Source organism: Carcharhinus amblyrhynchos, chromosome 26 (assembly GCF_965287045.1).
Source record: "Carcharhinus amblyrhynchos chromosome 26, sCarAmb.v2.hapA, whole genome shotgun sequence".
Taxonomy (NCBI): domain Eukaryota; kingdom Metazoa; phylum Chordata; class Chondrichthyes; order Carcharhiniformes; family Carcharhinidae; genus Carcharhinus; species Carcharhinus amblyrhynchos.
In genome coordinates this window covers 11,624,574-11,645,078 of record NC_137349.1, presented here as the reverse complement: position 1 = coordinate 11,645,078, position 20,505 = coordinate 11,624,574, and the positions used below count along the sequence as shown (strand labels likewise).

The 20,505-nt window shown below is 43.1% G+C and overlaps 1 protein-coding gene across 2 annotated transcripts in view; it reads left to right on the top strand.

Moving 5' to 3' along the window:
* Positions 1-20,505, top strand: part of pgpep1 (pyroglutamyl-peptidase I) — a 37,117-nt gene that overhangs the window by 12,024 nt on the left and 4,588 nt on the right. Inside the window, exons 3-4 of one of the 2 annotated variants that reach the window (XM_080212765.1) lie at positions 16,852-16,968; positions 18,974-19,206. In XM_080212765.1, coding sequence (XP_080068891.1) covers positions 16,852-16,968; positions 18,974-19,206 — 350 coding nt within the window. The remainder of the gene's footprint in view (positions 1-16,851; positions 16,969-18,973; positions 19,207-20,505) is intronic. The other variant, XM_080212766.1, reaches the window with a different exon arrangement.

Sequence of the window (20,505 nt, the reverse complement as noted above, 5' to 3'; positions counted from 1 at the left end):
CAAAAACAACTGCTTGCCCTCCACAAAGAATAAAAGTTGCAGTGATTCAAGAAGGCAGCTCATCATTACCTCCTCACCAGGAGGATCTGAGCCGTATTGGTAGAAAGACAAGGACTTGGAGGAAGACCTGGGGAGATGATGGCTCAGTAGTAATATCGGTAGACTATTAATTCAGAATCTCAGCTCATGTTCTGGGGACCTGGGTCGAATCCCACCACAGCAGATGGTGGAATTTGAATTAGATAAAATATGTCTGGAATTAAGAATCTACCAATGACCATGAAACCATTGTCAAATGTCAGAAAAGCCCATCTGGTTCACTAATGTCTCTTTAGGGAAGGAAATCTGCTGTCTTTACCTGGTCTGGCCCACATGTGACTCCAGAGCCACAGCAATGTGGTTGACTCTTGACTGCCCTCCAAGGGCAATGAGGGATGCGTAATGAATGGTGGCCAGCCAGTGATGCCTATGACCCATGAATGAGTTTAAAAAATATATATTTTGTTTCTTTATGTCAAGGGATCTTTGACACGCAGGAAATTGCTTTAAGTTCCCGTGGAAAGGGTGGTACCTTGGATGATGCTGAGCTCCTGGAGTTGAGATTTGAACCCACAGCTTCACATCTTGTGAGCATTACCAAGCTGACAAATTAATGTCCAGTTAGTGGACATTTTAGGCAGCGAATATCTAGGAACAGGAATTGACCATTCATCCCTGTAGCTCTAATATTCAATTAGAATTTAACTGATCTGCATTGTATCACTATCTACCCATCCTGATTCCACAACCCTTAGCATCTGTGCCAAACAAAATATGCCAATCTGAGTTTTGAAATTTTCAGTTGAACTCCAGCCTCGAGGTTTTGAAGGAGAAACCATTCCTACTTTCACAATCTTTTGTGTGAAGAAATGCTCTCTAACTTATTAAAATTAGTGTCGTGTCATTTGGAAACTGGAACACTCGGTGTTTGGGATCTCTCCATTAGCAAGGTGTACAGAGTATTTTTAACACCGACACTGGGGCCATGATGGAGATCACAGGGTGAGGAAAGCCAGTCTTTCTGAGACACTGCAGCAATTAAGTGATAAACCTGATTTACAGACCAGGTGGAGGGCGATGCTTTGGTCACTTCCTGGCTATAATTTTGCTTCATATGTGAGCTTGATATCGACTTTGAGTTGTGTTCCTTTCCTCGCCTACTACCCTGCCCCCACCCTGCGCCCCCAACGTCAACCCTAAACACACACTTGGGGGCTTTGTACTATTAGCACTGATCCAGACAGCAGGCAGTGGGAATGAGCCGACACAAAGGCAAGCGACCAGACGTCTGTTCCCAGGGCAACGAGATCTGCATTTTAATCAGAGGAGCATCAATCAGAAAGTTGCAATGTTTAACGTTGGGCAGTTGGTTCCAGGATGACTGCAGACTGCAATTTTGTGTTTCTCGACTGACTCCCAGATTGCACCAGTCAAACTTTAACTTGTTCTGAATCACTTGTGTCCGAGCTGAACTAGATCATTTTTCAAAAAAAATTAGCTCCTTATTTGAAGGATAGAAAGCTCCTAAAACATTTCATCACAAAAATACTTAAATCATATTGTCATTTGTTAAGTTTGCCAACCCTCCAAATTTGTCCTGCAGTCTCCAGAAATTGTGAAATTCATCTCCTGGACATGGTTATGGGCAATCAGAGAAAAATGATAGAGGTGTTAGATATTTTAAATGTTTTTTCCAAACGTTTTGTTTAATTATGGAAAGTGTGGGGTAGGGGCTGCTTGACCAGGTGAAGGGAGTTGGACTGGGAAATGGCAACCTCCAGCAATATGTCCAACCAGAGTTAGCAACCCAATCAGCTCTCTTTTGTGCTAATTGTGTCTCTTTACTGCTTTGTGTGGTGGTTTTACACTAGAGGATTGGAACTGACCACTGGCAGCCTGGGTCTCTTGCATAGTGGCACTGCACCATGTCAGCCCTGGATTAGTCAGTAGCAGTTTATCTTTGAGTCTGGTGGTTGTAAGTTTTAGCCTGCTCTACAAATTTTGTTTTGCAAAAATATACATTATTGATAAAATATCTGAAAGTGATGTGACAAAAGATTTTGAATTGTCATAAGGTGCAAAATATTCACATTTTCCCCCAATATTAAGATGCACTTTGAGGTGCTTCAGTTCAATAATGAGAACACCACAAGCATTTCAATATTTTCATTACAGGGAGTGCAATTCTATTCAAGTTATCCACATCAGTCGTGTTGCATTCGGAGGTGCTCGATACAGTTCGATTAAACACGGTTACCAATCCCTCAGTCTATATTGGCTGAGAGGCCTTTCACAGTGGCCTTTCCCATTGCGCAGTGCCAGCAGCTGCCCCAAGCTTGAGTGCCTCCCTCAGCACATAGTCCTGGGCTTTACTGTGCGCCAGTCTGCAACACTCGGTTGAGAACAATTCTTTGCACTGGAAGATCAAGTTTTTCGAATGGACCAAAGTACATTTTTCACTGAGTTGCAGCAGTTGCTAATGTTTATCCTGGGAGCAGGCTGCAGGTCCCCCAGGGGAGTGGGCAGTGCCCCCCACCCTTCCCCCCCCCGCTGCAGGCCGCAGATAGCACTGCATCTCTGTCCAGAACCTCTTTGTAAAGGCACGTAGAAATGAAGAAGATAGGAGCAGGAGGAGGCCATTTGGCCCTTTGAGCTGCTCCCCATTCATCACAATCATGGTTAATCATCCAACTCGATAGCCTATTCCTACATTCTCCTTATAACGTTTGATCCTGATTGCCTCAGGTGCTATATCCAGCCGCCTCTTCAATACATTCAAAGTTTTGGCATCAACTACTTCCTGTGATAACGAATTTCACAGGCTCACCACTCTTGGTGAAGAAATATGTCCTTGCTTCAGACCCAAATCTTCAGACTGTGACCCCTGGTTCTGGACTCCCCTGACATCAAGAACATCTTTCCTGCATCTACCTTGTCTAGTCCTGTAAGAATTTTATAAGTCTCTGAGATCCTTCCCTCATTCATCTGAACTCCAGCAAAAACAATCCTAACCTAGTCAATCTCTTCTCATACATCAGTCCCAACATCCCCAGAATCAGCCTGGTAAACCTTCGCTGCATTCCTTGGAGAGTAAATCACAATTCGAGAGTACCTTCCACAAGGTGTGCGACTCTTCCAGGGTGCAATCAGAAAAGGCCACTTTCAGCCGATGTAGATCGAGGGGTTGGTAACCAAGTAAAACTCTTCAGACTGCATTTAGTTTTAACTGTTTGAAACTGTATTGAGCACCTCCAAGTGCAACATGACTGATGTAGATAATTTGAACAGAATTGCTCTCCCGGTAATGAAAATATTGAAATGTTTCTAATGTTCTCATTACTGAACTGAAACATGTCAAAGTGTGTCTTAATGTTGGGGGAAAATGTGAATGTCATTGCACTTTATGACAACTCGAACTCTGCACTTGCACGGATTTAGGTTTAAGAGCACCTGGTTATCATCACCTCGGCATACTTTGGCTCGAATGCCACGCCTCTAGACACCTCAGAGTAATCCAAGATAGCTGTCCCAGTGCAGTGCTGAGCTGTTGGAGATGCAGTCTTCGGGTGACTCATTAAACTGAGGCTGTCTGTCCACTTGGATAATTATAAAAGATCCCAGGATTCACTTCAAAAGAGAAGGGCAGTTACTCGCAGCATGCCAAAAGAACAAATTATTTGATCATTGTTTGTTGGACCTCACTATGCAGAAGTTTGTTTCCTGTATTATAACAGTGACTGCATTCTCAACGTATTGAATTGGCTGTAAAGCACTTTTGGACATCTTGATGTTTAAAAAGTTGCTATGTAAACGTAAAGGTTCTTTTGGCTTTTCATGAGTCAAACATTGTCAAGGCATCAGATTTGCTATGGGCACTTGAGTAGCAGCTGAGGACTGGACTAATTAATTGACTCACTGATCTTTTACCTTGTTGCGGTTTGAGATTGTGTGTCAAGTGGCGACCAATTTTCCACTACACCGACAAGTGGCTTATCTCTAAATGCCCTTCTGACTTGGAGGTGATTTAATGCCATGAGCATTGGCATCATTAGTAATGGACTTGCAGGACATAAATATGGAATTTTCTGTACACTTGGTGTATATGCTTGTACGTCAACACAATTAACACTCAGTTAAAGCCACTTGTATATAAACAATGGTGGATGTGGCTTGGATTTGTTAAAGAATTTCTCAACCTCATTTTTTTCCTTCCTTCTCTCGTGAATCAATACCATTCATGAGAAGGGATTGACTGCATTCCAGTAACATTAATCATATGCTTTTGCCTATACAGCAAAATGCTGCTAATCCTGACCCCAAAGATTTAACCTGTAGGGTTCCAAGTATGGAAAGGGTTAATGGTAACCCTGTGAGCAGTGACATCATGTGTGGGACAGTGAGGAAATAGAAGCTCCGAGAATGCAATAAAAGCCATGGTCTTTGACCTTGACAATGGAAGGCTGGAGAGTGCTGTCTCTGTGCCATTGAGTTTGTTTCGCAACTTTCTTTCTTGACCCAAGAGAACTGGTCTTCCCTTCACAAAACCGAAAAGCTGAAGCAGTTGTATTTGTGACTGTTTCTGTGTGAGTGGGTGTACCCGATTGGTCCTGTATGCGAGGGGATCTTTGGCACCTACATGTGGAAGAAGTGTGGGTAGACTCTCAAAAAAGGATTTCAGTAATGTGCACGATCGTGAACTTTGGTCAGATATAAAGAGTAAATGATAAAACAGGGCCATCAGCCTTTGAACAGAGAACAGGCGGGTAAACATTTCTGGTAGTGATCCTTCATCGGAACGATGTTATAACTGAGAAATAATTCCAAACTTACAGTCCTGTATTGTATGAAAATAGGATTGTGGAACTTTGATGCTGAATTCAAGAGAACTGTTGGAAAATACTCAACCATTAAAAACTAGCCCATTCTTCCAAACCTGAACTGTCTTTGGAGAAAACACTGAGCTTGACAATAGCGTACCGTACTGGTGCGGATGAGTCTGTCACTGTATAACACTGGGGTACAGTACTGGTAGGGATGGGTCTGTCATTGTACAATACTGGGGTACATTACTCGTGGGGACGGGTCTGTCATTGTACAATACTGGGGTACAGTACTGGTGGGGACAGGTGTGACACTATAACACTGGGATACAGTACTGATGGGGACATATCGTTCACTGTATAACTGGGGTACAGTAGTGAAGCGCTGCTCCTTCATCAGGTAAATGAAAAGTTGGGTTCACATGCATGGCACACGTAGACACAGACCCAGTTGCAAGATAATGGTTGGAATGAGAGTCTTTACAGGTAATCAAGTCTTTATAAGTACAGACAGTGTGAGTGGAGAGAGGGATAATAGGTTAAACGAGTGTGAATTGACTGAAGCCAGGACAGTTAAGATTTTGCAAGCCCAGGCCAAACAGTGGGGGTTACAGGTAGTGTAACATGAATCCAAGATCCCAGTTGAGGCCATCCTCATGCATGTGGAACTTGTCTATCAGTTTCAGCTTGGTCCTGGTTTGTGACAATTCACACCTCTTTAACCTGTTATCCCTTTCTTCACTCACATTGTCTGTACTTATAAAGACTTGATTACTTGTAAAGACTTGCATTCCAACCAATATCTTGCAATTGAGTATTTTTTATATATGCCGTGTTTATGAACCCATCTTTCCACTCACTTGATGAAGGAGCAGCGCTCTGAAAGCTCGTGATTCCAAATAAACCTGTTGGACTTTAAGCTGGTGTTGTGAGACTTTTTACAGTGCCCACCCTAGTCCAACTAGGCATCTCCACATCATGTACTGTAGGTAACACACGCCCAAAGACTAGGGCCAGTATTCTTTATGGGTGAGAGCATTCAGCTGTGTGATTCAGATAGATGTTGAAGTTCCCAATGCCCTGATCCACATGCCTCCCTTGACCAAGTAACTATTTAAAAAAGGTTACTCTGCTATTCATCTGTCTCTAAGCTCCTAAACAATTGCTGAATTTGTGCATGGAACACCCACTTTAGAATTTAGCACTTTAGCACTTTAGAATTTCACTTTGGAGGAATTCACTTGCTTCTGAACATCTTTTGGGATGTTTTTGTTGTGTCGATATGTTGAATGAATACAAACCTTTTCATTGGTCCAAAAAATCTCATAGCGCAAAGAGGTCATTCAGCCCGTCATGCCTATGCCAGCTCTGTGAAAGAGCTATCCAGTTTGCCCTGCTCCTGTTTTCCCCATAGCCCTGCAATTTTCCCATCTCAAATATTCATCGCTCTCAAATTACTATTCAATTTGCTTTCCGTATCTTTTCAGGCAGCGCACTCCAAATCATAATTAGCTGTATTTTATTATTTAAAAAGGAAGTAAATCTCTTCTCCTGTGATTCTTTTGTTGATTACCCTAAACCACCTGCTTACTGTCTCACCTACCACTGGATATAGTTTCTTCTGTTCAACTCGTCAAACTCCCAAAGTCCCATTTGATTGAAATGGAAAAATTCTGGCATGTATTCCATCTTCAAATCTGAGTAGTTTCAAAGGCATTCCTTTGAAAGTGTGTTTTCTGTTTTTGGTGATTAACTGATCAAGGTTACAGGAGAGTTGTTAAAAAGCAGATTCTCAGTCATGTAATGCTTTTATCACAACTCAAACGTTTCAAAGTTTTTCATCCTGTACAGTGACAAGTAAGTTTCAATATAGATAAATGTACGGTGGTACACCTTGAGCCAGAAGAATAAGGAGTCTGTTTGGAGGTAAAATGTTCAAATAGAATGAAGGAGCAGAGGCATTAATGTCTATCTGTACCATAATCACTAAAAGTAGGGATGCAGGTCATAAGGCAATTTAAAGATGAAATAAGCCAAGCGTTCAATTAATTTCTCAAAGGTTAGATCTGAAAAGTGTCATATAGACACTTGGATGGACCATACATAGTATAATATGCATAGTTCTGGTCTCCATATACTGTAGGATGCAGAGGCACCAGACAAGGTGAAAAAACAAAGTGACTAGGATAATACCACAACTATAAAGTTTATTCATTCATCACAAGTAGGCTTACATTAACACTGCAATGAAGATACTGTGAAAATTCCCTAATTGCCACAGTCTGGAGCCTGTTCTATATACTGAAGGAGAGTTTAGCATGGCCAATGAACCTAACCAGCACATCTTTCAGATGGTGGGAGGAAACCAGAGCACCCAGAGGATACCGAAGCAGACACGGGGAGAACACACAAACTCCACACAGTGATCCAAGCTAGGAATCGAACCCAGGTCCCTGGCGCTGTGAGGCAGTAGTGCTAACCACTGTGCTATCGTGCTGCTAAACTAAGAGATTGTAACTACCAGGGTAAAACTGAAGATATTGGTTTCTATTCTTCAGAAAAAAAGAACGCCTAAGGGTTGAAAGGGCAGAGGGAGCCGATTCACAAAAAAAAAACCATCTTGTAAGATTCTATGAAGAGAAAGAGTTTGTATTTCTGTAACAGCTTCCACTGAATCAGGATGTCCCAAAGCACTTTGCAGTCTAATAGTATATTATTTACAAATGTATTCACAGTTGAAATATAGGAAATGTCAAACATTTTTCATGCCTGATAAGGCAATGTAAACATTTGCGTTGTTTGATCATAGTTTGTAAGTGAAATTACTTGTCAAATGAAATGAAACTGAGAGACAAGTACAGAATATTAAATAGCTAACTATTGATTACTCAGCAGTGAGAAAGTGAAACTTGCTGCTGATGGATGTGATTGAGATGAATAGTGCAGATGCATTTAAGGGAAGCTGGATAAACGTGAGGGAGTGAAGGAAACAAGAATATGCTGACGGGGAGAGATGAAGAGGACTAGGGCAAAGTTCATATGGAACATAAGCTCCTGCCCAGATTAGTTGGGCCAAACGGCCTGTTTCAGTGTTGTAGATTCCATGTGAAACTTTCGACTTGGGAGGCACACCTGCACTGATGGCCGTAAGTATGAAGGAGTCACTCAAACTCAGGGAATTCAAGAGCAGCTTGGCCTTCATAGCGAGGGGGATTGAATATAAAAGTAGGGAGGTCTTGCTGCGGCTGTATAGGGCATTGGTGAGGCCGCAGCTGGAGTACTGTGTGCAGTTTTGGGCGCCGTACTTACGCAAGGATATTTTGGCCTTGGAGGGAGTGCAGAGGAGGTTTACTAGGCTGATACCAGAGTTGAGGGGGTTGAGCTATGAGGAGAGGCTGAATAAACTAGGCTTGTACTCGTTAGAGTTTAGAAGAATGAGGGGAGATCTCATTGAGACGTATAAGATGATGAATGGGATGGATAGGATAGGGGTGGAGAGGCTCTTCCTGCTCAGAAAGGACAGTAGGACTAGAGGGCACAGCCTCAGGATAAAGGGGGGGGCGGTTTAGAACGGAGTTGAGGAAGAACTTCTTCACTCAAGGGGTGGTGAATCTCTGGAATTCTCTGCCCTTTGACGTGGTGGAGACTGCCTCGCTAAACATTTTTAAGACGCGGGTTGATGGGTTTTTGATGAGAGAGGGGATTAAGGGTTATGGGGAGAGGGCGGGAATGTGGAACTGAGCCACGACAGATCAGCCATGATCTTATTGAATGGCGGGGCAGGTTCGAAGGGCTAGATGGCCTACTCCTGCTCCTATTTCTTATGTTCTTATGTTCTTTACCCAGAGAGTTATGAGAAAGTGGAACTTGCGAGCACAGGGAGTGATTGAGGAGAATAGAATTGGTGCATTTCAGGGGAAGCTGGAGAAAAAAAGTAGAAGGAAATACTAATGTGTAGGTGAAATATGTGCAGAAGTCATGGGGAACATGAACATTGACATGGACCAGTGGTTTGTTTCTCTGGCTGATAACAGTAATTACATTTGAAGTGAATTGTTGGGTGAAATGTAACACTTCCGATTGAAATACAAATAACTTCTACAAGATGAACAACCTCTTAATTTGAATTTTGGTGGGGCGGGGCAGTATTAGTTGAGGAATTAATGTTGGCCGTTGTACTGGATAATGACACAATATGTCTAACATTCAACACAAGGAGAGCTTCTGTTTAACATCTAAGTATATCAGTGCAGCACTTAATTTGCTGGATTTGTAATCCAGAATCCTGGACATGTGATCTGGAGAACACTGGTTCAAATCTCAGATGTTAATAAATAAAATTTGACTGTTAAAAATGCCCACAATTGTTTCAAAAACCCAATAAGTTCACTTTTGGGGAAGAATCATAGAATCCCTACAGTGTATTCACACACATGCACATATATATGCACACAGACGTAAATACTCACTCTCTCTCGCACGCGCACACATGCACACACACACATACATACTTTGCTCTGTAAAGTTCTTGTCCAGTTTTATAAACTGTTAAACTGCTCCATAGAATCCCTGCAGTGCAGAAAGAGGCCATTCAGCTCCTCAACCTGCACCAACAACAATCCCACCCAGGCTCTATCCCCGTAATCCCACATTTACCCTGCTAATCTCCTTGACAGTAAGAGACAATTTAGAACGGACAATCAACCTAACCTGCACATCTTTAGACTGTGGGAGGAAACCGGAGCACCCAGAAGAAACCCATGCAGACACAGGAAGAACATGCAAACTCCACACAGACAGTAACCCAAGGCCAGAATTGAACCTGGGTCCCTGGCGCTGAGAGGTAGCAGTGCTAACCGTTGTGCCACTGTGCTGAAAGAAGTCCTGTTGCCATCACCCAGTCTGGTCTCTGTGACTCCAGTCCTACACCATTGTGGCTGAGTTACAGTAAACCACTTGATTGTATCAAACTCGAGGGTAATAAGACTTCCAGCCTGGCTAGATGGAGCAGCCTGTATCATGGGGGGAAAAAAATTGATTGAACAAAAAATGACCAGCACCACTCTTCGTCCTTCAATCAGTGTGGATGATTCATGTTTGTATGTTTCTGTTCAATATTTTTCATAATTAGGTCACAAATGAACCAACAGTGCTGCAAACTTCATTTGCCATCATCACAGCTACTCGGTTCAGAATTCAGACTCTGGTCTTGCAATTGGATAAACTGTTACATATAGATTGATACCAATCACATTGACAGAAAAGCACATTGGCTACGTTCAGTGAGACAGGAAGAACTTGAATTTTATACAATGCCTTCTGTGACTTTTGGAATGTAGGAAGCACCATTAGTCAATTTGTGCACAGCAAGCTCCCACAAACAGCGCAGTGATGATCATTAGATGGTCTAATGTTGTCATTTTGGTTGATGGATTTATAATGGTGAAGGAAATGGCTAGAGTTCCTTTTGTTTTTCTTTGTAATAGTCCCTTGGGATCTTTTCCACTCCCTTAAGAGACCAGATGGGACTTTGGCTTAACATTTCACCAGAAAGACAGCACCTCCATTAGGCATTCACTTGTACAGCTTAATTTATTTTGTCATCGTCAGCCTATAAAATTCTTTCCCCAAATCCCACAGAGCTTTCAGTACTGCATGCTGAAACAGAGACATGGCTGAACCATTTCTAAGCTGTCAGTCATGTTTATCGGGTGATTATTGAGTCGGAGACAGTATATTGTAAACAGCTCCTCCCCTCTGTTCCCAGGTGTGGAGCCATCCCGATGACTGACTGCCTGCTCCACAGTTAGTTCAGTTTGTCGGTGGAGAAATCACAGGGGCGGCTGAAAAGCGTCAATACTATGTCCCTGCACAGCTGCTCGATCTGACCTTATGCTTTATAATGGAGTTGCAAAATGCCCAAAGCTATTGCACACTATGAAGTGACTCAGCATAAAGAATCCTGAACTCCCGTTACAAAGTACCAAGGAGCAAGCTCACTCTGCATATCTGGTTCATTCCTCCGCAGAAACTGTAATCAGTAAAAACGACCATGAGACTGTTGATGCTTGGGCAAAACCCAGCTTGTTTACTAATGTCCTTTTTAGAGACTCTGTGACCCTTGCCAATCAATCAGCCACTCAGCTGTTTCAAATTCAAGGCAACTGGGGATAGTCGATAAAATTAGCAGCCCTGCTAGCAACTGCAGCACCTCAAGAACAGATTTAAAATGAAACAGCCCTTTGTGTCTCTGACCTCTTCTGGCCTTACAATGTTCCGAGATTCTCCTAGCTCCGGCCTTTTGTTCATCCTTGATTTCACTCCACCATTGGCAACCATGCCTTTACCTGCCAAGTTCTCAAACTCTGGGATTCCCTTGCTAAGCATCCCTACCTCTCCTCCTTTAAGGTGCCCCTATATCCTAATATTTCCTTCTGAGGCTTGGTGTCAAATTTTGATTGTTTTAAGGCTCCTATAAAGCATATCAGGACATTTTTACTGTACTTAGGCATTATAGAAATTCAAAACTTTTTATTCCAAGCCATCACGCAAACCAGCCTGCCAACCATTGACTCTGTCTACACTTCCTGTTGCCTCAGCAAAGCAGCCGGCATAATTAAGGCCCCTGGACATCCTCTCTTCCACCTTCTTACTTCGGGAAAAGCTACAAAAGTCTGAGGCCAACTGACTCGAGAACGGCTTCTTCCCTGCTGCTGTCAGACTTTTGAATGGACTTAACTTGCATTAAGTTGATCTTTCTCTACACCCTAGCTATGACTGTAATTCTGCACTCTGTCCTTTCCTTCTCTATGAACAGTGTGTTTTGTCTGTATGGTGTGCAAGAAACAATACTTTTCACTGTATTAATACATGTGACAATAACAAATCAAAAATTATACTTGCTCAATGTAACAATGACGAAGGTTGTCTAGTCTCAATATTGGCTCTCTTCTTTCCCACAGATGCTGTCAGACCTGAGATTTTCCAGCATTTTCTGTTTTTTGTAACTATGTTTACTTTGAGATTCCATCCTTTTACATGGTCATTTCTTTTCAAAGGGCTAGGGTGTATTACTGTACTATGTTTTGTGCTTGTACTTTCTATTGCCTTTAATAATGACCTGTTGCACTGCTCTTGTTGAATAACTTGTGGACAGAGACCAGTCCACATAGAGAATTCCCCACCTGACTGGGCCCATGCTCAGCATGGCTTGGGAGAAGGAGATGGGAAAATATTCTGATTGTTTTGACAGAAAATGGCACAAATCAAGTCCATCATGGTCAGACTAATTGCTGCTTTTTGAGAAACTACAAAGGCTTTCGTTGTCCCGAAATGCGAGTCATTCCCTTATTTGCACTTAAGGACTTTTTATGCAGGCTGATTTCAAGTGGGCAAGACACACAGACTGTTCTGTCTAAGGGCTGTCATGGAGACTGCCCTTTTCTGTACGTCTTTGAAGTGAGATGTTGATGTACACATGAACTGTTTTAAGTTGGCCTGGGGTTACACGTGATAGCTATCCTTTAGATTTTTACTCAGCAAGCCCTCAGCGCATCAATCTCCACTAGTTTACATGAAGCACAGTTGGGGTGAAACTATACAAATCTTTGATTCAGAAGGCTTACAAAAGTATAGAATCTTGCCACTTCATTCCTTTGTAATTTTGTTAATCTGCTGATTTCTTTTTTGATGTGCCACTTAATCTTTGCACAAACTCTAGCATACAATTTACAAATAATGACAACATTTTGTTTATGTACAACATGGTTTCCAATCAGCAGTGAAGGTGGAGTTTAGCAGACAAGTCATAGAAATTTACAGCATGGAAACAGACCTTTCAACCCAACTTGTCCATGCTGCCTTTTTTAAAACCCCTAACTAATCCCAATTGCCTGCGTTTGGCCCATACCCCTCTAGAACATAGAACAGTACAGCACAGTACAGGCCCTTCGGCCCTCGATGTTGTGCCGAGCTTTGTCTGAAACCAAGATCAAGCTATCCCACTCCCTATCATTCTGGTGTGCTCCGTGTGCCTACCCAATAACCGCTTGAAAGTTCCTAAAGTGTCCGACTCCACTGTCACAGCAGGCAGTCCATTCCACCCCCAACCACTCTGAGTAAAGGACCTACTTTGGACATCCCTCCTATATCTCCCACCATGAACCTTATAGTTATGCCTCCTAGTAACAGCCACATGCACCTGAGGAAATAGAATGGATGTTCAGAAACAATCTATCCCCCTCATCATCTTATAAACCTCTATTGAGTCGCCTCTCATCCTCCTCCGCTCTAAATAGAAAAGCCCTTCCTCATAAGACCTACCCTTCAAAACAGGCAGCTTCTTTGTAAATCTCTTCTGCACCCTCTCCAGTGCTTCCACATCCTCCTTATAGTGAGGTGAGCAGAACTGCACACAATATTCCAATGCGGTTTCACCAAGGTCCTGTACAGTTGCAGCACAACTCCACAGCTCTTAAACTCAGACCCCTGTTAATAAACGCTAACACACTATAAGCCTTCTTCACCGCTCTAGCCACTTGAGTGGCAACCTTCAGAGATCTTTGGATATGAACCCAAAATCTCTGTTTCTCCACATTCCTCAGAACACTTCCGTTGACCCTGTAATCCACATTCAAATTTGTCCTATCAAAATGAATCACCTGGTACTTATCAGGGTTAAACTCCATCTTCCCTTATTTGGCCCAGCTCTGCATCCTATCAATGTCTCTTTGCAGCCTACAACAGCCCTCTCTCTACCTCATCCACTACTCCACCAATCTTGCTGTCATCAGCAAATTTACTGACCCACCCTTCAGCCTCCTCCTCCAAGTCATTGATAAATTCACAAATAGCAGAGGACCCAGCACTGATCCCTGCGGTATACCGCTGGTAACTGGCCTCAGTCTGAAAATTTTCCATCCACCACCACCATCTGCCTTCTATGTGATAGCCAGTTACTTATCCAATTGGCCAAATTTCCCTCTATCCCACGCTCCTTACTTTCTTCATGAGCCGACCATGGGGGAACTAGACCCAACTTACCCATGTAACTGTCTAACTGCTTTTTAAAAGACAAAAATTGTACCTGCTTCTATTACTACCTCTGGCAGCTTGTTCCAGACATCACCACCCTCTGTGAAAAAATCGCCTCTCTGGACACTTCTGTATCTCTCACCTTAAACCTATGCCCTCTAGTTTTAGACTCTCCTACCTTTGGGAAAAGATATTGACTATTGAGCTGATCTGTGCCCCTCATTATTTTATAGACCTCTTTAAGATATCTCTAAGCCTTTTACGCTGTAGAGAAAAAGGGTTCCAGCTTCTCCTTATAACTCAAATCATTAATTCCCGGCAGCATTCTAGTAAATCTTTTCTGCACTCTTTCTAGTTTAATAATATTTTCTATAATAGGGTGGCCAGAACTGTACACAGTATTCCACTTTGGTAGGAAGAATGGTAGGAAGGACTATTACTTACGGGGCGAAAAACTGCAGCAGGCGACGGTGCAGAGGGACCTCGGGGTCCTTGTGCATGAGTCGCAAAAACCCAGCTTGCAGGTGCAGCAGGTGGTCAGGAAGGCAAATGGGATGCTGGCCTTCATAGCGAGGGGGATTGAATATAAAAGTAGGGAGGTCTTGCTGCAGCTGTATAGGGCATTGGTGAGGCCGCAGCTGGAGTGCTGTGTGCAGTTTTGGGCGCCGCACCTGCGCAAAGATATTTTGGCCTTGGAGGGAGTGCAGAGGAGGTTTACTAGGCTGATACCGGAGTTGAGGGGGTTGAGCTATGAGGAGAGGCTGAATAAACTGGGCTTGTACTCGTTAGAATTTAGAAGAATGAGGGGAGATCTCATTGAGACGTATAAGATGATGAATGGGATGGACAGGATAGAGGTGGAGAGACTCTTCCCGCTCAAAAAAGACAGTAGGACTAGGGGGCACAGCCTCAAGATAAAAGGGGGGCGGTTTAGAACGGAGTTGAGGAGGAACTTCTTCACTCAAAGGGTGGTGAATCTCTGGAATTCTCTGCCCGTTGAAGTGGTGGAGGCTGCCTCGCTAAATATTTTTAAGACGCGGGTTGATGGGTTTTTGATAAGAGAGGGGATTAAGGGTTATGGGGAGAAAGCGGGAAAGTGGAACTGAGCAGCGACAGATCAGCCATGATCTTATTGAATGGCGGGGCAGGCTCGAGGGGCTGGATGGCCTACTCCTGCTCCTATTTCTTTTGTTCTTATGTTATGTTCTTATGTTATTCCAAGTGTGGTCTTACCAATGTCTTGTACAACTTCAACAAGATGTCCAAACTCCTGTATTCAATGTTCTGACTAATGAAACCAAGCTTGCTGAATACCTTCTTCACCACTCTGTCCACCTGTGACTCCATTTTCAAGGAGCTATGAATGTGTACCCCCTAGATCTCTTTGTTCTGTAACTCTCCCCAATGCCCTACCATTAACTGAGTAAATCACCTTGCATTTGTCTAAATTAAACTCCATCTGCCATTTGTCAGCCCACTGGTCCAATTGATCAAGATCCCATTGCAATCGGAGATAACTTTTTTCACTGTCCGCTATGCAATCAATCTTAGTGTCATCTGCAAACTTGCTAACCATGTCTCCTATATTCTCATCTAAATCATTAGTATAAGTGATAAATAACAGTGGACCCAGCATTGATCCCTGAGGCACACCACTCGGCACAGGCCTCCAATTTGAAAAACAACCCTCCCCAACTACCCTCTGGTTTCTGTCAAGGAGCCAATTTTGTATCCATTTAGATATCTTATCTTGGATCCTATGAGTTTTAACCTTATGCAACAACCCACCATGCGGTATCTTGTCAAAGGCCTTGCTAATGTCCGTGTAGACACCTTCAACTCCACTGTCCTCATCTACCTTCTTGGCACCCCTTCAAAAAGCTCAGTCAAATTTGTAAGACATGATTTTCCACTCTCAAAGCCATGCTGACTGTCCTTAATCAGTCCTTGCATCTCTAAATGCCTGTAGATCCTATCTCTCAAAATACCTTCCAACAAATTACCCACCACTGACGTGAGACTAACTGGCCTGTAGTTCCCAAGCTTTTCCCTGCAGCCCTTTTTAAATGAAGGCACAATATTTGCCACCCTCCAATCTTCAGACACCTCATCCATGGCTATTGATGATTCAAATATTTCTGTTGGGAACTTGCAATTTCCTTCCTAGCCTTCCGCAATGTCCTGGGGTACACTTCATCAGGTACTGGGGATTTATCTACCTTGATGGGCTTTAAGGCTTTCAGCACCTCTTTCTCTGTAACATGTACACTCTTCAAGACATCACTATTTATTTCCCCCAGTTCCCTAACATCCATAAGTGTTTGAACATTCTGGGCATCAAATCATGTTCTGCCGAATGTCTCAGGTACAAAGTCAGATACGTGACCAGTGAGGGAAAACAGTGAAAATCGGGTGGGCCAGAATTGGAGGAGCACGTAGATCTCAGGATGTTGTTGGGCCGGAGGAGGCTACAGACATTGGGAGGGGTGACACCATAGAGGAATTGGAGAACGAGGATGATAGCAGCATGAACATTCCTTTACAACTTCCAGGACCACAATTTGATCAGAGCAAACCAGTGAATGGGAAATGGGACCCAGTTGTCTAGACTTGAGATTTATTGCCACATGTTTTCATATACAGTGAAAAGCATCGTTTCTTGCACATTATACAGACAAAGCATCGGGAAGGAAAGGGGAGAGTGCAGAATATAGTGTTACAGTCATAGAGAATAGAGTTTTAGAAGCATAGAACAAGAGTAAAAGATAGAATTAGAAGCTATGCTGGGCACAGCTTGCAAGAAGTTTCCATGCTCTGACATCATTTTGAAACAAGGGTGGCTTGTGAGATCAGCTGGTTTTCTGCTGATCAATGCACAGGATGCTTTTATCACCTCAGATTTCAAAGCCAGTGGTTTCTATAACGTTCTTCCGACCCAATCATTTACCTTGTATTTCAGGAGTTGCAGAAGCTGGGGCTAGGAGATGGAGTGGATCTGTATGTGTACGAGATTCCAGTAGAGTACCAGAAGGTCCTGGATATGATTCCTTCTCTCTGGAAACGTCATAATCCTCAGGTTAGGTACATTAATAATCACCTTCTCATCATTTGACCCACTGGCCTGTAGTAACCAAACAAGCTGAGGCCAGAATGGAAGTGATTGTGTAATTTTCCTATCGATTACACTTTGAGATTGCGCTACAGATGACTGGATTGATTATAGATGCATAACTTGCATTCTGTTCCTCTCCTCCTCGCACTGCAGTTTGCTAGAGGATTCACCCTGCTTTTATTGGGAGACTTTCCTGCAGTTTGGATCGTGATTTCAGTTTGCTGTAATTAAAATAGACTCTGCTGTAAGTCCCACCAAAAATCCTGCCCCACCTTAAAATCATTCTTTCTCGTTATATTGTCCTGATTCTCCACCTCCAGTTTGGCTTTGAAGTTTTGTTTGGTTTTAGGACTTCTGAACTCCACCATTCTGATTGGCCTGTGCAGTTTCAACATGAGGATGGACAAATGTCTGCATCTGATTGGTCCCTGGTATCATCTGATTGGAAGTTTAGAAACTTATGACAATGTGATTGGCTATCATTAGTTCTTTCCTGCTCTTATTTTCTCTATCCTAGACAACTAGCCTTCTCTGATTTTTGTATGTTTCAGTAAGTACAGTGAAATAATTAATTTATAATTCATAATGATGAAGCTAACCTCATTTTCAACAGTTACTCATCAGGTGCACAGATCTAATTGGTCCGTGCAGCTTTTAATCAGGATCACTTTTCCATCATAGAGCCATAGAGGTTTACAGCATGGAAACAGGCCCTTCGGCCCAACTAGTGTCACCCTTTTTTTAAACCCCTAAGCTAGTCCCAATTGCCTGCATTTGGCCCATATCCCACTATACCCATCTTACCCATATAACTATTTAAATGCTTTTTAAAAAACAAAATTGTACCTGCCTCTACTACTACCTCTGGCAGCTTATTCCAGACACTCACCACCCTCTGTGTGGAAAAAATTGCCCCTCTGCACACTTTTGTATCTCTCCCCTCTCACCTTAAACCTATGCCCACTAGTTCTAGAGTCCCCCACCTTTGGGGACAGATATTGACTATCTAGCTGATCTATGCCCCTCGTTACTTTATAGACCTCTAAAAGGTCACCCTCAGCCTTCTATGCTCCAGAGAAAAAAGCCCCAGTCTATCCAGCCTCTCCTTATAACTCAAACCATTAAGCCTCGGTAGCATCCTAGTAAATCTCTTCTGCACTCTTTCTACTTTAGTAATATCCTTTGTATAATAGGGTGACCAGAATTGTACACAGTATTCCAAGCGTGGCCTTACCAATGTCTTGTACAACTTCAACAAGACATCCCAACTCCTGTATTCAATGTTCTGACCAATGAAACTAAACATGATCTCTTTGTCCTGTAACTCTCCCAACATTAACTGAGTAAGTCCTGCCTTGGTTCAATCTATCAAAATGCATCAGCTCACATTTATCTAAATTAAACTCCATCTGCCGTTCGTCAGCCCATTGGCCCAATTGATCAAGATCCCGTCCATTGTTTTGTTACTGTTTCCAAGTCTGTACTTTCCGATCAAACCTCTGATTCAGAATCTGAATCCCAGGAATTAAACCCCTGAATTTCTGTGTAGCCCAGACTCCCAGTACCTCCCTGAGGCCTTGACCCTCATACTGCCCTTGTACAAAGGTAACAGTGATGTGGGCCCCAATTCCCTTTCACCACAAGCAAGGAGCAAAGGTGAGAATGAGACATATGGAAGAGTGGAGTTATGTAAGAGGGGGGTAAAAATACCGTGACGCTGTCCCATCAGATATGCTCAGGGCAGGTACGATAGAGCTTGATGTACAGTGGGAAGCTCCCTTTGCGCTACCCTGATAGGGAGGAGTGTGATGGGGATGAGTGTTGGGAAAGAGTTGGGATAGAATGGGGTGAAAAGGTGAGGGAGGATAGGGAGGTGGTGGTTTCAGTTGATATATGGGCCAGGATAAATTGATCTTGTGGCCCTTTCATGCCTGTTGGCTTCTTATCAATGTTTGTAATTTTTTTTCAGTTGTTCATCCATGTTGGAGTTTCAGGAATGGCCACCACTGTGACACTGGAAAAATATGGGCACAACCAGGGTTACAAAGGACTGGATAATCGATGCTACTGCCCGAACAATCACTGCTGCGTCCAGGGAGGACCCGACTGCCTTGAGTCCATTATTGACATGGATGTTGTGTGTAATAAAATCACTGACCCACAACTGGACGTGGTCATCTCTGTCTCAAAGGACGCAGGAAGGTGAGGAAGCCACAGCATGGCAATAGTGGGGGATTTCCTGAAGATGGTTGTTAGCAACTTGTCCTACCTGGTTTCCCGGATAGAAACACAGAAATAAGAAACAGAAATAGGGTGAATTAGGAATTGGGTTCAGGAAGCAAAATAGAGAGGGAACTAAGGAACACAGTATTGAAAAGCAGGATACAAAGTTTATTTATTCGTTATTAGTCACAAATAAGGCTTACATTGACACTGCAATGAAGTTATTATGAAATTTCCTTAATCGCCAGGCTCCCATGCCTGTTGGGTCACTATACTTAACCAGCACATCTTTCAGACTGGGAGGAAACCTGCGCAGGAGAATGTGCAAACTCCACACACACTGACCCAAGGCTGGGAATTGAACCCAAGTCCCTGGCACTGTGAGGCAGCAGTGCTAACCACTGTGCCACCATGCTGCCCCTGCAGTTACGCAGAAGAGTTTATGGAACGGGTGGATGGATTGAAGTGACCTTTTGCCTCCTGTGCTTAAATTATAGGAAATGATCACAGGCTTTTGAAGAGTTGAGTTTGAAGGTGGTTTTTGAGCATTTTGAAAGCGTAACGCAGGGTGCTGGGGGGATGGTTAGAATTTGTGGAGAGAGTTTGAGTGCAGGGCAGTGAGGCCAAATTTTAATTGACTGGAAAACCATCCACTTAGGTAAAATTGGGCCCATGATGTCTGAATGTGATGACAAAACAGCGAACCAGAATTTAGAGTCCGTATTCAAAGTCTGATGTAAAGGCAAAACACTGCGGATGCCGGAATCTGCTTGGCTTTGACAAAGGGTCATCCAGACAGGAAGCATTGGCTCTATTCTCACCACAGATGTTGTCAGACCTGCTGAGATTTTCCAGCATATTCTGTTTTTGTTTCAGGGACTTGAGGGTGCATTTGGGAGGATTGGAAAGCGTTAGGAAACACCTGTGAGTTTTGGTTGACCTGACGCTTATTGTTGAGAGACAGACCAACCATGATCCAATTCAATGGCAGTAGGAACAACAGCTGAATGGCCTCCTTTTTGTCCTAAGTTTCTAACCAATATGGAATGGCAATCAAAACCAACATAAAGTTGAACTGCAATAGTCAAAAAAAAATACAAATCGAAGGGAGTCATGATGGCACAAAATACTCTGGCTGCACTTTGAGCTCTGTTACTCACTCTGGTCTCAACAATGAAGTGGTTTAAGAAATGAGAGGAGTCGGTGCAAAACCCATTCTCTGATGCTGGAGATTGGAGTTATGACCTGGAGATTAAATTGGGATTTATTATTCATTCA